This window comes from Myotis lucifugus, unplaced genomic scaffold (genome assembly GCF_000147115.1).
Source record: "Myotis lucifugus unplaced genomic scaffold, Myoluc2.0 scaffold_42, whole genome shotgun sequence".
In the NCBI taxonomy this organism is placed as follows: Eukaryota; Metazoa; Chordata; class Mammalia; order Chiroptera; family Vespertilionidae; genus Myotis; species Myotis lucifugus.
The window spans coordinates 6,018,055-6,034,728 of record NW_005871090.1 but is presented as its reverse complement, the minus strand read 5'-3'; the positions used below and the strand labels follow the sequence as shown (position 1 = coordinate 6,034,728).

The following is a 16,674-nucleotide window of genomic DNA, read 5'->3' as shown; positions in this document are numbered from 1 at the left end:
GAAGCAGATTGCTTTGCATAAAAAGTATCTGAGTTGTAAAACACAGAACAATTCCATTTAGAAATAAAGTGATTTCCTATGGGATCAAGTACAGAGGATTCAAATCAAGATCTTTTCTGAGTTTTTAGTTTTCAACTTTATTCTCTTATAAAAAGGGTTTCTTATTTTTCTCTTTTTTAACCCTCCTTCCTTCCTTCCTTCCTGCCTTCCTTCCTTCCTTCCTTCCTTCCTTCCTTCCTTCCTTCCTTCCTTCCACATTTTCTTTTATCTATTTTTGTCTTTATTTCTACCTTTCCTCATTGTTTTGTTATAAAAGAATAATGTCAAAAAGACAAATGACAGATGAGGCATCTATTTGCAACATATATTTGAAAAAATTACTAATATTATATACAAAGAGCTCTTATAAATTAATAAGAAAAAGATGAAATAATCAAAAATATGCAAAGGATATAGTAGCAAGTTCACATGAGACATTTGGAGATACAATAAATAAATAACTGAAAAAAGGATAATCCATACTATTAATAAAATATACTTTGTTACTCATTAATTACCTTATTTCATGTATAAAAGTGATAAAATGTAATATGCCCCATTATGAGAAGTGGGGAAAAGTAAACTCTCATATACTGCTCATGGGAGTGTAAATCCTTTGCAATGAACTGAATGTTTGTATCCCCCCAAATTTATATGTTGAAATCCTAATCCCTAATTTGTTGGTATTAGGAGGTGGAGCCTTTGGGAGGGGATTAGTTCCTGAGGGTGAAACTGTCATGAACGGGATTAGTGCCCTTATAACAGGAACCAGAGAGGGCTCTCTCTTTCACCAGGTGAGAACACAAGGAGAATGAAAATGACTGTCTACAACCAGGAAGTGGATCCTCACCAGAACCCAATCATGCTGGCACCCTGATCTCACACTTCCAGCCTCCAGACTGTGAAAAATGCATTTCTGTTGTTTATAAGACACCAAGTCTATGCTATTCTGTCATAACAATCCGAAAGGACTACGATACTCAGGTCACTTAATACAGATGTTGGTGTTCATATTTTTGACTCTGTGGATGGAGGCCCCTGAAGCTATTGAGCACATGTCATCCACCCATGGTGCTGCAAACACAATAGCCGATTTGGCAAGTGCTATCAAAAGCATCTTGGTTTTGTATGCATTTTGAAAAAGCAATTCCACTTTTAGAAGAGTATTCTAAAAAAATATGAATGTGTGCCAGTATTTACCTATTTATTTATCTATGTGTTATTTATATAAACAAATAGAGAATGGTTTTCAATAATAATTCTACAATTCAACAGAATGGTTTTGGGTGAACATTAGGTCTGTTAAAATTAGGTTTTGGAAGACTTTATAATGATAGGAAAATATGTTAAGCATCGGTGGTGACACAAGTTATACGATTGCATTTCTGGTTATTTGCATTTTCCATTTTAAAACACCTGAAGGATAAACAACAAAATCTAATTCATTTCTGGACCATAGGACAGGAATGGTTTGCATTTTCTTCTTTTTGATTATCTTTGTTTTTTTACTACAAATCTGTACTATATTGATAATAAAAAGTCATATATATTTTTAAAAGGATGGTCCCAAAGTTGAAATACCTCCTTTTAAAATTGTAATAAGAAATAAACGTTTAAAAATTTATAATGCTTGGTTTACATGCCTCTGTGAATATTCATTTACATTGTTATTCATACTATTTGAAATTGGCCCATTCCTGTGTTTGCACATGACAAAACTGAAGCACAGCAAAGTTACTAGAAAGCAACATGCACAAAGTCACAGAGTTCTAAGGTGGTTGTAATGGAATATAAAGTATTTCTTGTGATTATAAACCCGGTGGTTTCCCCCCACATATAGATGATTTTGACTATGTATTGAGTTCTTCACCTGTCATTTGTTACCTATTTCAGATCTTAACCACCATTTTCACCAATATTGCCTTCAAGCTTTGTCTTATTATTATTGTTTTGGGAAAACTGATGTCCATGGAGTAGTTTGGAAGATGAAAAAAATAGAACATGTAGATATGCCATATGACTGTAGGCACACTAGCTTTAGAAAATCTCTAGCAGCACTATTGCTGTAAATATAATATATATATATATGCAGAAAGTGTAGCTTTAAACAATTGTCCATGTTTCCAGGATTGCTATGAGAAGTTTTATATAGTGGAAAGGCTTTGAGGTTAGAAATAGTGTGTGACCTTGGGTAATTTATTGAACTTTCTTCAGTCTCTTTTCACATTTAGGTCAATAAAAGTAGATGGTGAACCCATGCCATAGGATTATTGTTGGAAGGCCGGACTCTAAGTCAGGACTCAATTAATTCTTTTAAATATAAGAATTAATTCTTAATTCTCCTTAAATGTAGGATCTGTCACGTTACCATTCAGCTCAAGGACTTCCTCTTAGCACCAGCATTTCTTAGGGATTCACAAACTGGATATAAGTATCCTGCTTACTTTTAAAATTCTCCTATCCGAACTGCCCTTCTTTGCTATGTCACTTACACAACACTTGGAATCATTTCTCTGTACCTGCTGATCCTTTAAAGATTACTGAATGTGCCACATTATTAATGAAACATACCCCTACCACCCTGGTCCTCATAAGTATTTGCCTCTAAATTCCTGGGTGCTATGACCACACCGATGCTATACATGATTATTTGCTAATATTGTCTTCCAACTGTTCTGCATAATACTTGCCTCTCAGCCATATTATAACAACTCTATCTTAAATGCAGCAGTGATTGAAGCCTTGGCCACATAGTAGGCTAGGTATATAATAAATTATTTGTTTACTGATGGGCAGAAAGATAGTAAGTGATGTGGATGAGAAAAAAGAGGGGAGAATGAAGAAGATGTATTTGAATGCTTTCTCTTTTTCACTTTTAAAGAGTAGATCCAGGTAAATATTTTTAAAATATGTCCTTTTGTCAGATTATATAATTATTAGAAATTTTGGATAAATATTTTTCCTTGTTGTGGAAAGTGAAAAATATAGGGAAAGAAGTGTAATACCCTAATTTAGCTATAATAACAATACTTATAGTTTCTGGGAAAAATCTTTTTACGTGAAACTGGTTAAATAGAGTTTCAGCCTAACCTCACAGTAGTTTGGTATTTACTATAATAAACACCTTACTATATATTTACAATTCTTCCATATTATAGAAATGCAATGGAATATTAGAAGTGGTCTTTGTTCTCCACAAACTTACCTTTTCATTGGTGAGACAAGACAAAGAATCAAAAAAGAAATCATAATATAAAAATCCATCTGGAGCTGCCTTGCAAGAATGTGTATAATTTAGACAGAAATAAATGACACAAATGCATGGTCATAAAAATAAATAAAAACCTTATTCATTTCAATAATATTTACTACATGTTTGGAATAATATAAGCAGGTCAAATAGCTGGAATCTCAGATGATTTTGAATTTTTTGTTTAGAAAATAATAGGCATGTTAGATGTGACAAGCCAAATCAAAATAAAAATTAAGAATTTTCTTAATGATTATTTGTGTCTAAAAAGTAAAAAAGCATAAACCAAAGTATGTCTACATATTCAAATAAAATAAGTTAATAACATGTCTATCAGTATTTTAATAAAATATATGCAATTTTACAAGTCATTGGGATATGTTTAAGTATTTAACAGGTGTCAACGCATAGTTCTCAAACTTGACTTAAGCTTTGACTTTTCATTCAAATGTTTTTATGTTGGTATTAAATAAATAAATACATAAATATGTATTTAAGGCCAAAAAACATCTCCAGTAAAGTTATAATTTATTTATAAAGTTATTTATAATTCCTATACATAATAATTTCATCTACTACTATTTAATAACTGTTATACATACATTTTTATACGATGTGTACCATTTCCACAGCTCATTTTTAAGGCATTGAATCTTCTTGCACCTTTATCATTTGACATTTGCACTTGAGAAATACCCCCCAAATTTAGTGGGTTAAGTGACTCATTACTTTGATATATCTATCAAGAACACAGGAAAATTTTCAGCCTCTTTAAATTATTTTCAATGAGTTTTTTGAGTTATACTCATAAACATGAATGGATTTTTCTGTCTAAGACAAATCTTTCTCTTAGAGACAAGTAGCAAGTTTGGGATGAGCATATAGGCATGCTGGAATCATTTTCCTAACTTATTAGTTTTCTCAGCTATTTATTAGGATAATATATATATATATCATAGAGGCGGGGCTGATCAGCAGCCCCCATGGTGGCCCAGCGAGAAAGAGAGAGGCAATGGCTGATCAACAGTTAGCCTTTTTATATATATATATATATATATATCCTAATATATAAAAACCCTGGGTCCGTAATGACCGAAGACTCCACCGACCAGAAGTCAGTTCTGCAGTCAGGGCTGGGTTGCCATGGTGTTACTGTGGCGACCCAGCACTGACTGCTGCTGCAGTGAGCACAGTGACCCAGCACTGACTGCCGAGGGGGCTGTGGATCAGGCTCAGAGAGAGGCCCAAAGAGAGAGGCAGGGTCTGATCTGCAGCCTCCGTGGCAACTGTTGATCAGCCATTGCCTCTCTCTTTCTCTCCGGGCTTCACCATTAGCCTCACCTCTGTTTCTTGCTGGGCCACCATGGGGGCTGCTGATCAGCCCCGCCTCTTTGATCAAGCCCAGAGGTAGGCCCAGAGACCCTGACTGGCATAGAAAACAACTAATCAGGACCAAATCTGGGTGAAGTGTGAGGAGCCAATGGCTGCCTAGGAGGCAGAGCTTTTGATGCTGACTGGCATAGAAACCAACAAATTAGAACCTAATATGGGTGAACTGTGAAGGCAGAACCTAAGGTGGGGGCTGAGGAGGGGTTTTAAGGGCAACAGCTGTTTGGTGTAAGGTGTAATAAAGCAGTTCAATTTTTTATTGACCAGTTTGGCAGTACAGTGCATATGGCTGGCTATCAGTCCAGATATAGGAATTATGTGTTTTTGTCTGCCAAGAGCATCTCCTCCTGCTGAAAAAGGCTGCCCCACCCCCAATTTAAGCAATTCCATCCTATATAATCTATCTATACTAATAAAAGGGTAATATGCTAATTAACCCAGGTCGACTGGCCATCTTCTGGACGTCCAACTTCCTTCCAGACAAAGCCATGGTGGTGGGGGCCGAGGCAGAGAGGGCAGTTGGGGGCGAGATCAGGCTGGCAGGGGAGGGCCGTTGGAGGAGAGATCAGGCCAGCAGGGGAGGGCAGTTTGGGGCGATCAGGCAGGCAGGCAGGAGAGCGGTTAGGAGCGAGCAGTCCCAGATTGCGAGAGGGATGTCCAACTGCCAGTTTAGGCCCGATCCCTGCAGGGTACCCGAGTGGAGAGGGTGAAGGCTGGGCTGAGGGAAACACCCCCAACCCCTGTGCATGAATTTTGTGCACCAGGCCACTAGTATATAATATTTGACTATTAATAAGTTGATACAAATATTTTACCTAAACCAAATAAACTTCTTAGCTGGATAAAATATTTACAAATTTTCTTGCTTTCTGGGTTAAAAAATAAAGAGAATATGGATGTATTTTTAATTTTTTTAAATTGATTTCTGAGAGAAAGGGAGAGAGAGAGAGAGATACATCAATGATGAGAGAGAATCATTGATTGGCTGCCTCTTGCATGCCCCCACTGGGGACTGAGCCCGCAACCCAGGCATGTGCCCTTGCCCGGGATCGAACCCGGGACCCTTCAGTCTGTAGGCCAACACTCTATCCACTGAGCCAAATCAGCTAGGGCTGGATGTATTTTTAGTCATAGGTTTTCACTGTGAATGAATCAGTTGAGATTTAGAAGTTGGTGGGGGCTGAAGATTTCTAAAATGAAAACATATTTGTGCGCTTACAAGGGTTTTTATCAACCGGTAGTCATTAAGCCGATGATTAATGATAAAAGTAAAAACTTTTAGCCCATGAAGAAAAAAGCTTTGCTTGAGATATATAGAGAAAATAATTGGTGATTTTTTTTCCCTTGCTCTGTGTATTAGCCTTTACTTCCATACTTATTCGTTAGGTATATAAAACATACATAGCTCTTAATCATATTTTCTGAGAATAATACACTAGAGTCATGGGCAGCAATAGATGAATGATACAAGGAGTGGACTGGGGCTGGGAAAACCAGTCAGCTGAGTAGGAAAACCAGGCAGCTGGGGGGCGGGTAACATTGTTAACAGAAGTCAACACAGAAATCTGTGGGTTGAGAGGAAGTGAAGAGAGAGCAAGTCCAAAAGTCTGGATAAGGAGGGGTCATGAATCTGGAAAGCCAGAGGTTGGGCTAAGGGCACAGGCTCCAAATCCAGCTAGACAAGTTTGGGTAAGACATCACCCTATAAAAATAAACCCAATCTGAAGTCAAAGTTGCTTTAATGACCTGAATTGTAAGAAAGAGATGGTTCTAGTAAACCAGGGCTTCTTAACCTCTGCAGGGTGGATTTCTGTAGCTGGATAATTCTTTGTAGTGGGAGGCTGTCATGTGCCTTATGGGATGTTTAGCAGCTTCCCTGGCCTCCACTGGCTAGATGCCACTCCCTTTCCCCCACCATGGAAACAAAACAAATGCCTCAAATGTCCCCTGAAGGGCAAAACCACCTCTACTTGGAACCACTGCAGTAAACAGAGTAGGTTTTCCCTAAAATGAGGGAGGGAGGGAGGAAGTTTGACCATATCTCTCTAATTTCCAACATCAGGATTCTTTGATATAGTTCCAAATTATAAAATTGACATTGTTATTGGGAGGTAAGTTAATATCCCCAAATTCTCTATTAGGATTTAGATTCCAATTTTTTAAAAAAAATATCTTCCATATTCCAAATCATTAAAAACTACACACAATAAATCCTATACACTAAAAAATATAAAGCTTTTATGCTGAGAACAAAGAGATTTCTGAGTTGAATCATACAAATATTACTTGCTGTAAGCCATGAAATGGTGCACTGCAACTATACATTATTTGCAACCAAAGTCTATGGTAATTCCACAAAGTTGCCACACTGGACTTCGAAACAACACATCTGGAAGGAAATATGTCAAATGTGCTTCACCAACAGTAAGATATAAAACTGTTGGAAAAAATTGTTACTGGTTTCCTTCCTTTGAAGTTCCTACTACATTTCCATGATTGGCTTTGTTAGGGGCTGAATTGTACCCCTTTACCGCCAAATATATATGTCAACATACTAACACCCATTGCCTCATAATGTGGCTGTATTTAGAGATAAGGACTTTGAATAAAAAAATAAGTCAAAATGAGGTTGTTAGGTGGGCCCTAATTGAAGATGATTGGTTTCCTTATAAGAAGAGGTTATTAGGCCCTGACTGGCTTGGCTTGGTGAATGGAGCGTTGGCCTGCGGACTGAAAGGTCCCAGGTTCGATTCCGGTCAAGGGCATGTACCTTGGCTGCGGGCACACTCCCAGTGGGAGGAGTACAGGAGGCAGCTGATCGATGTTTCTCTCTCATCAATGTTTCTAACTCTCTGTCTCTCTCCCTTCCTCTCTGTAAAAAATCAATGAAATGTATTAAAAAAAAAAGAAGAGGTTATTAGGACACAGACACACACAGAAGGAAGACCTCACGAAGATACAGAGGACATGGCCATCTGCAAGGTAAGAAGAGATGTCAGAAGACACTAAACCACCTGATGCCTAGATCCTGGAATTGTGGCCTCCAGAATTTGAGAAAGTACATTTCAGTTGTTTGAGCCACCTGATCTGTGGTCCTTTGTCACAGCAGCCCTAGCAAACTAATACAGGAACTTTTCCATCTTCCCTCATGGCTGTAGGTCCTTTGACTTCCTGGTGACCACTTTCCTGCTCACCTACAGGTAATAGCACCTGGATGATTTGGATGGGATTTAATTTTGAGATCACCAATTTGATTCATATTAGGAAAGATTTTATGAGGATTGTAGGTTTTGGATGAAAGAGAAGCATGGCAGCTTTGAAAAATGATGGGCACTTAATTAAATTAGAAATAAGACTTTCTCGATGTTCCAAAGGCAACTGCAAAGTTGAATCCATTCTTCCCTGAAGATGTTCTGAGGAAATTAACCTACTATCACTTGTGCAGTGACAGATGTCATTGTGAATTTAAAAATATAACTCCGTTGCTCCCAGCTGTATACCTCATTATTCTCAAGAATCCATAATTTTCTATATCTAAAAGGTAGGGTTAATACAGTGCCTGCTGTCTAAGAGTTATCACGAAGCTTAACTGACTTGGCCCATGTATCTGGCTAATAGAAAGCAACTATAAATGTTATCTGTTATTCCTATCACTAATATTAGGTAGTACTTATGCATGTGTTGTATGATTAATACCATCTTTTCTAGCCTAACTTGCACTGTTTTCTCATACATTGTGTTTCAGAAACCTAATTGTGAAATTTAAAGACATATGATTACCCCTAAACATAGATATTTGGTTTAATATAAAAAAGATCTTTTTTTCCCTTAAACTATTATCATTATTGCTTTGGAAAGGGTTAAGAAGACTAATTAAAGATACTCTGAATAAGTCAGACTAGGAAGATTATATGGCAAGTCAGAAAAATTATATTCTAATAAAATATGGTATAGTTATAAATTAACCATAAATTCAAATTTTGGACAGATAATATATGTCATCTATAGTAGCAGTCACATATTCCATTAGATGTTACCCTTACTTAATATTGAATAATTAGAATTTACAAATGGCTGTTGACTCAGCATTGAAGAAATATTTAACAAGTTGGGGGGATTTTGACATTAAGTTTTAAAATGCACTTGCTGTTATAAATATGCACTGGAAATAATTTCATGAACATGCCATGATTTAAAGCATTGATGTGGAATTGAAAATGATTTTATTATTATTTCAGTGGCTCAAGTATTAAAATGCATTTTGGATTTATTTAGAATAGCAATTTTTCAACAACCATTTATTTGCATAGTTATTAACACATTCAGAACCACTAAAACTGTCTCATTTTAAAAATGTTTATATGATTTTTGGCTTTGCATCATTGGAAATACCTGCTAATGGATAGATTTGTTTCAATATAATGGATTATACTTATGAAATTTTTTTAAATCTTATGTTAGAGTGAAATTATATTTTCATCTTAGAAGACATAAAAATGAATATTATATCATCATTTATAAACATCTCAAGGAGTCAAAAATTTATAAAATCTTATAGAATATGGTATGATATTGACAAGACATGAAAATATTTACACCACACATCATGAAAAATTGCATTGTTTACATAACAAACTTTATAAAGACTACTTAAAATGCAGAAGTGCAGGTATAAACAGCTCACTGTGGTTACACAGGAAATGAAGACAAAAGATAAAACAAGAAGAATAAAGCAGAAAAAATAAGCCACTAGGCTACAGGGAGAAGTATTTATTAAATCCAACTCATATCAATAGCTATCTATTAAATAGTTATTAAGTGTGTTATTGTCTGCAAAACAGCTAGTTGCTTAAAAAAATAAAGGTAAAAAAAAGAGGAGGAGGTAAGAAGAAAAAGGAAAGAAAGAGGAAGGGGGGAAAAAAAAGACTGCAATCATAATCCTCTTCTTCATCACCTGGGAGTCTTTCCAAAAAACAGTATGGAGTTTCCAAAAAATTAAATATGGAAATGCCATTTGACCCAGTGATCCCACTTCTGGGAATATATCCTAAGAAACCGGAAACACCAATCAGAAAGAATGTAAGCACCCTTATGTTCACAGCAGCACAATTTATAATAGCTAAGATCTGGAAACAGCTCAAGTTCCCACCAGTACGTGAATGGATAAAAAAGCTGTGGTACATTTATACCATGGAATACTATGCAGCAGTACAAAAGAAGGATCTCTTACCCTTTGAGACAGCATGGAGGGACCTGGAGAGTATTATGCTATGTGAAATAAGCCAGTCAGAGAAAGACAAGTATCACATGACTTCACTCATGTGTGGAATCTAATGAACAAAATAAACTGTTGAACAGAATAGATCCAGAGACATGGAAACATAGAACGAAGTGTGGAATCTCAGGGGGAATGCGGGGGAGGATGAGTTGGTGGGAAGAAATCAACCAAAGAACTTGTATGCATATATGCATAATCCATTGACACAGACAATAGGGTGGTAAAGGCTTGGGGTGGGGATTGTGGGCGGGCTAGAAGAGGTCAAGGCAGGGAAAAGGGGATATATGCAATACTGTCAACAATAAAGATTGACTAAAAAATGTGCATTATGTTCTAGATAGGGAAAGAATATAGTTAATATCCCAACTTAAATACATTTAGCAAATTTATCTGTCAATTAGAGAGGACTTCAAATTACTCAGAAGGGCTTAGTTCACTTTGAAATTAGCACAGAGTTGGACATCTCCAGCAGTTGCCTGTAGCTGTTCTTAACAGCTACTCACGTGCTGCTCAGACCTGCTCTTAGGGTGTCCTCTTCATGGTGTGGCTCTGATAGCCTGCTTAAGAGGGTGAATGTGTACCAGCACCCTCCACTCACCCCTTCCTCTTTCCAGTCACTGGTTGCATGAAAAGCCACTTCAAATGGCCATGAAAACCTTAAAGGAAAGCCTTCTGAAAGGCTCATCATAGCTTGAAATTTCTTGTAGCTGAGGAAAGTGCTTTGGTCACTGTGACTTTAAGGCAACATGTAAATAACAAGGTATTAAACAAATATCAGCTTTCATGAGCTGGAAGAAGACAGTGAGGGGAAATAATTCAAATTAACCAGGTCCAACTAATGGCACATTCAATCAATGTACAGCCATTATTCAAGGTTCTGTAATAATAACCCCACGATTTCACCTACATCCTCAAAAACAAGTGTGAAATAAGATGAAGACTACCTTCTTAGATTTCCCTAGAACGAGCTGCTATCTTCATTGTAATTTGGGCCCAGAAAATTGGGAGGAGGAATGTAATGCAGAAACACTTTACATTCTGGCCACAAATATAAATGGGCTCCTCAGACATTCCAGCAAAGGTGTTAACATGGTGGATATGAGCACAGGCCTGGGCAATTTATAAGCGTGAAGAAGAAACCACAGATCATGCCATTGTGGGCCTGAGGAAGAGCCTTTAGAAGTTATTTGGTCAAATCTGTCTTTTTTGATGTGAGGAACTGAGATTCAAGAGATGCTTTGATGTCCCCAAGATGACACAATGAACTCATGGGACAGAGATCTCGGGTCTAGATTTTCTATCATCACCTCGAATTCTTAAAAACTATGATACAAGTTCCCTTGACCTCTGCACAGAGACCACATTTGTTACCACCTTTAAGATGCAAAATGAAATAGAAATATAAGTGATGCCTCCATTTCTTCAATCCTCAATTCCAAAGGAAACAAATTGCTCTACTTACCTACAGGGAAAAAGTCGCTCATTTTCTTTTTGTAGATTTTGAAGTCGACTTCTAAGAAGACACAGAAGATGATTCGGTCCACCTAGAGGCAAACGATAAACACTCAAAGTGAAAGGAAATATGGCAACTGCCTTCCCAGAACATGGACTTAGAGCAAAAATCAGATGGGAAATCCTCCTACAGATTTTTGGTGCTGTGCTGCTAGCTATATGACAGCACTGAGTGAAGTTTAAGTGTGTGTGTGTGTATGTGTGTGTGTGTGTGTATGTGTATTAGTATATGTGAGTGTGTGAGTATGTGTGTGTGTGTGAGCAAGCGTGTGTATGTGAGTGTGAGTGTGTGCATATGTGTGTGAGTATATGTGTGTATGTGTGTGTGAGTGTGTGTTAGTTTGTGTATGTGTTTGTGTGTGTATGTTTATGTGTGTACTTTTTATGTAAATAAGTCCATGGGCTTTTTCTTGGAAAGATGTTATATAAATCAAATAAGAAATAATAAATGACAATAAGCCACTTTACAGCGAGCTAAAAATAAGATCTAAGATTCTGAAAGGATACCTAGACTTTATGTCTTATAAAACAGCCACATGAGAGCTGTACAGCAGAGTGACAATAAAGTATGCAGTAAACAAAGCTCTTTGCCCTACCCTTGTTAAGTAAATATACTTATCAGTTCTGATAGACTGAAAAGCTTCTTCCAGTTTAATTTGCATGAGGTCACTTGCTCTTAGCTTAACATATTCAGAAATGCAACAGAAATAAAATACAATTAATTGACAGTTATACGAGGCCAATATAACTTTAATCTAGGAAGTATTATGGGATAAGTAAATGCCACTTCAAAAGTAAACTGTGCGTGCAGTCCCTTCTTTCTGCTTTGAGAGAGTTTCTGCATGTCAGGAGTTTCTTTGAGACATTCAGAAAGTACGGTAAGCAGAGGAGAGAAATGGAGTATGGGCAATAGCTCACATATATCTGATATTGAATCAGTGACTCAATTTTGTGCCTTGAAATAAATACCCCTTTAGTTCCTTTATTGTAACAATCTACCACAAGTTAAAAATTACTTAATCTATCAAACTACAACTGGTAATTGAAAAGAACATTAAGGGAAGCATTTTTCAGGACAGTAAGGAATGGAAGTGGGATGTGCTCATGGCAGGACATGAAAGAACACAAATGGACATCCTCCTCTTAGCCCCTCAGCTCTCCAGCCTATGGGGTTCAAATCCATGCTAGCCAAGTTCAATGTTCCCAGCAGGAGAGATCTACAGGGGTGGGAGGAGGAGAGGGAGAGCTGGGACATAAGGAATCACCAGGATTCCCTGATGGAAGCTCAGAGTTGTGGCTCCCTGATCCTTGCAGAAGTCTAGACCCACATCTAGATACACTGCCTCCTGAGCACTTACTGGACTTCTATGGTATTATCACCAAACACCATGCAGCCCCAGTAACTGCCTGCATATTACAGATTTTAGGAGAAAGCACCTGGCCTCCCCAAATGGAAGAAGTGGTGTGCAAATGTCCATATTTTCTTTTCCCTGTATTCACTTGAGCTTCTGGTATCCAGTTCTTTCTGCATATCAATAACATTTTCTTCAAATGCAAAAACCATCACCATCAACTTACTCTCCAGGTGAACTATAAGATCAGTTACATAAATGATTGACTATCTGCAATACTGAATGCTAGTCTACACTCTCCTCATGGCATGTCTATGCCCTGTGACTAAAGATAAATATCATAGTGTTGAGCAATAGAAACAAGTTCCAACGGAACATATACTCTATGATACCATTTATATAAGTTTCTAAAGCACAAAGATATAACAGGGAAGGGAGTCATTCATAAGCATGAATATACAGAAACATACCCAAGAATGTCATACACAAACCTCAGGATGCTGATGATTTCTGGGGAGGGAGGTAAGGTAAAGAGATGAACAAGTAAGTCTTTAACTGGATAGCTAATATTTTATTTGTTTAGAAGGGAAAGAGATTAGAGAAAATATTGCAAATGGATAATAGCTATAACTATGGGGGTAAGTACATGGTTATCACATAATTTCCTGTATTTTCTTGTATATTTGAAATACTGCATAATTAAGAGTTCTAACACTAAAAATAAGACTTGTCTTAGACATACTCTACTCCCCAGTTGCACTGAGCTGCTTGTTGTTTCCAAACACCATAATTATTCTGACTTCTGTACCTATGATGGTTAACTTTTCTCTAGGCTTCAAGTAGTCAGATTATTTCTAAAACCACCTAGTTGAGATAAAAATCAAAAAAAGAAAATTTGACTTATCACAGACCTAAGAAGACCAACCAGCACTATCTCATCCATACACATTTTCCTTTATTTTATGGTCACTTAGTATAAATTATCAAATTTTTTAAAACACTCATGTAGCGTGTGCATGTGCATGTGTGTGTGTGTTTGTGTGGAGAGGGGTTAGTGGTAATACTTCACAGACTAAATGCAGATTTCTTAAATATTGCAAAGAATTTTAATCCACTTTCAACATTTTGGGCTTTGTTACCATGGAAATGGTATGACAAATTCAGCAACCTGATTTTATTTTCCCAGAGAGAAGGTAGATGATGAGGAAAAGGTACTTTATTTTAAACTAATTGAGTGGCCCAGTTCCCTGCCCTGGCCTTCCAGCATGACACTGAAAATATCTTGAAAGCAAGAAGAATCCAATAATTAACTTCACTTACCAAGTACTTGTTATGTATGCATATGTAAATATATTTATATATGTGTGAAAAAGCCTAGTCTCTGTTAGTCAAGACCTCATTTGGGTTACAAGCCTGGTGTTCATAAACTCATGGTGGGTATTGATCAGTGCTTGTGGTAGATTGTATTTTCCAAGATGGTGTGCAGCATGGTGTCTGGTCCCACAGGCTCCTCTTAAAATGCGATGCCATCACTCCTCTCACTGAAAGGCAGGATCTTTACTCCCTCCTCTTGAATCTGGGAGTGTCTGTAGCTCTGGCAGAAATGACATGTAACTTCTGAGTCCACAGCATACGAGATGATGTGGCTTCTCTCTGGCCCTCTTTGGAGGCTCACTCTTGTACCCAATCACCATGCCGGAAGGAAGCAGAGATACTGCATGAAGAATCCACACGTAGAAGTTCTAGCCAATAGGCCTGGTCGAAAGTGAGTAGCTTCTAGATGATTATAGCTCCTGACTTTTGAGTTACCCAAGGTGATGCCACCTGGAGCAGAGATAAGTTGTTCCTCTGAACTCTGCCCAAGTTGCAGATTCATGAGTAAAACATAGAAATCCATTCCTAGAGATCTGATATTCTTCTAGTTTCTTCCTCTTGACACTGTTGGGATTTGTTGTGTTTCAGCTATGTGACACTAGTCTCCTGCTGAAAAGCTCAGACTGAATGGATCCAGTAGAAGCCACAATGGGACAAAAAATATATATAGAAAGTCTAACTGCTACATGACCGACAGAGAGATTGGAAATCTGACTTGTGTCCATTCTTGCCCCAGATAAATTTCATGAGAATATGTAGGAATATGTAATGATGGCTTTAATTTTTCTTTTATGGTAGGCACTAGAACAATTTTATAAAATGGTTGTTCTTGAGAGACTGTGTTTATTCATTTATTCATTAGCTATTAACTGAGCATCTTCAATGTGTTGTGCCTCGCCCAGGTGCCATTCTCTCACCAGAAAACTTGAATCCAGAACTGAGTATTTTTCCCAAGGTCAAACAATTAATTAGTGGCAAAATCTCAGGCATCTTAATTTCACATCCACAGTTCTTTCTGTAATATCACCCAGATCGACACACATGGGACTGAGTTTATATACCTGTCACTAGCTCTGTGACACTGGACAAGCCACCCTCTCACTGGGCTGCAGTTTTTATGTCTTTATAAAGAAAGGATTGAATTGTATCCTCCTTTTATTTATTCCTTAATCCCAGTTATAGTCTATCTCTGTGGTAATTTTGTACTCCATCAACCTAGGTAAACTGGAATTACATTTCTCTGTATGGTTCTGGGTTAGAGTTGGCCACAGAGAAATTTCCATGAGATTTGGAGGACAGAAGTGTGCAACCACTGCAATAGGCAGGTGAGTACAGGGCATCAGGCTCTGGGCAGGTCGTGTACATGTTGATCAGCTGGCCCATGGCTTTTGCAACCCTTGCTGGTTCCCCTGCCTCAGGTTGTCTGAGTCCTGGGCTGGGCACACATGCAGCTCTGCTGCAAGGACACCAGCTCCTTCTGCAGGGCATTGCCGTTTGGGGATGCCATGCACTGAAAGACAGATGCATGTGGCAGTCTGTCCCTGTGGGTTCTAGTTTGCCCTCATAGCTTCTACTTTTTCCTTGTTCTTTTCAACTTTGCATTCAGCTTTCCTCTTGACCATCTCTTGACCTGCCCCTTAATTACCTACTCTATTGACATACTCCAGATCTGGTCAGATGCAGAAGCAATGGCCTTCCATAGACTTCTTCACCAGCTTTGCCCTGCTCAGCTAATCATCCCCTCTGAACATTAACTTCCCCATTTCCACCTACAATTGTATAAAATCAAAACCATATAACAACTCCCTTATTCTATACCACCCACAAGATTCAGCTTCCCTTATTAAACCCTGCCCGATCTAATCTTTAATATCATATCATTGAAGATCATGTAAAAGAACACACTGAAGGACAAAAAATAATAACAGTGTTCTTTTTTGGAGGCATTTAACCAGTCAAGGTTACTCAAATTTCATTTACTTCCTTCAATATAAATTTTTGTTGGTCCTGCTCATCTTCTTGGTGAACTTCCTAAAGTGTGCAGCCATGCTTTGGTAGTTAAAGCAACTCTGTGTACTTAAAATGACTCACACTTTAAAAAATATTTATCTATCTATTCATTTATTTTAAATATATTTTTATTGATTTCAGAGAGGAAGGGAGAGGGAGAGAGAGATAGAAACAACAGTGATGAGAGAGAATCATTGATTGGCTGCCTCCTGCACACCCTCTACTAGGGATTGAGCCCACAACCCGGGCATGTGTCCTTGACTGGAATTGAACCAGGGACCCTTCTGTCTGTAGGCCACTGAGCCAAACTGACTAGGGTTCACACTTTTTTTTAATGGACAAGTTGTTAGTCAACTCAGATGGGTCCTCAGGCTAAAACATAATAGCAAATAATACAAAAGGCAACATTCATATTTCTAGAAAATAACTGTAGTCCTTATTATATTTTAAACTAGAACCTTATGAAGAAT

The 16,674-nt window shown here is 37.6% G+C and overlaps 1 protein-coding gene across 1 annotated transcript in view; it reads right to left on the bottom strand.

The window, feature by feature from the left end:
• Window positions 1–16,674, bottom strand: part of MACROD2 (MACRO domain containing 2) — a 1,891,634-nt gene that overhangs the window by 182,656 nt on the left and 1,692,304 nt on the right. Inside the window, exon 9 of the mRNA XM_023753208.1 lies at window positions 11,419–11,500. Within this exon, the coding sequence (XP_023608976.1) occupies window positions 11,419–11,500 (82 nt within the window). The remainder of the gene's footprint in view (window positions 1–11,418; window positions 11,501–16,674) is intronic.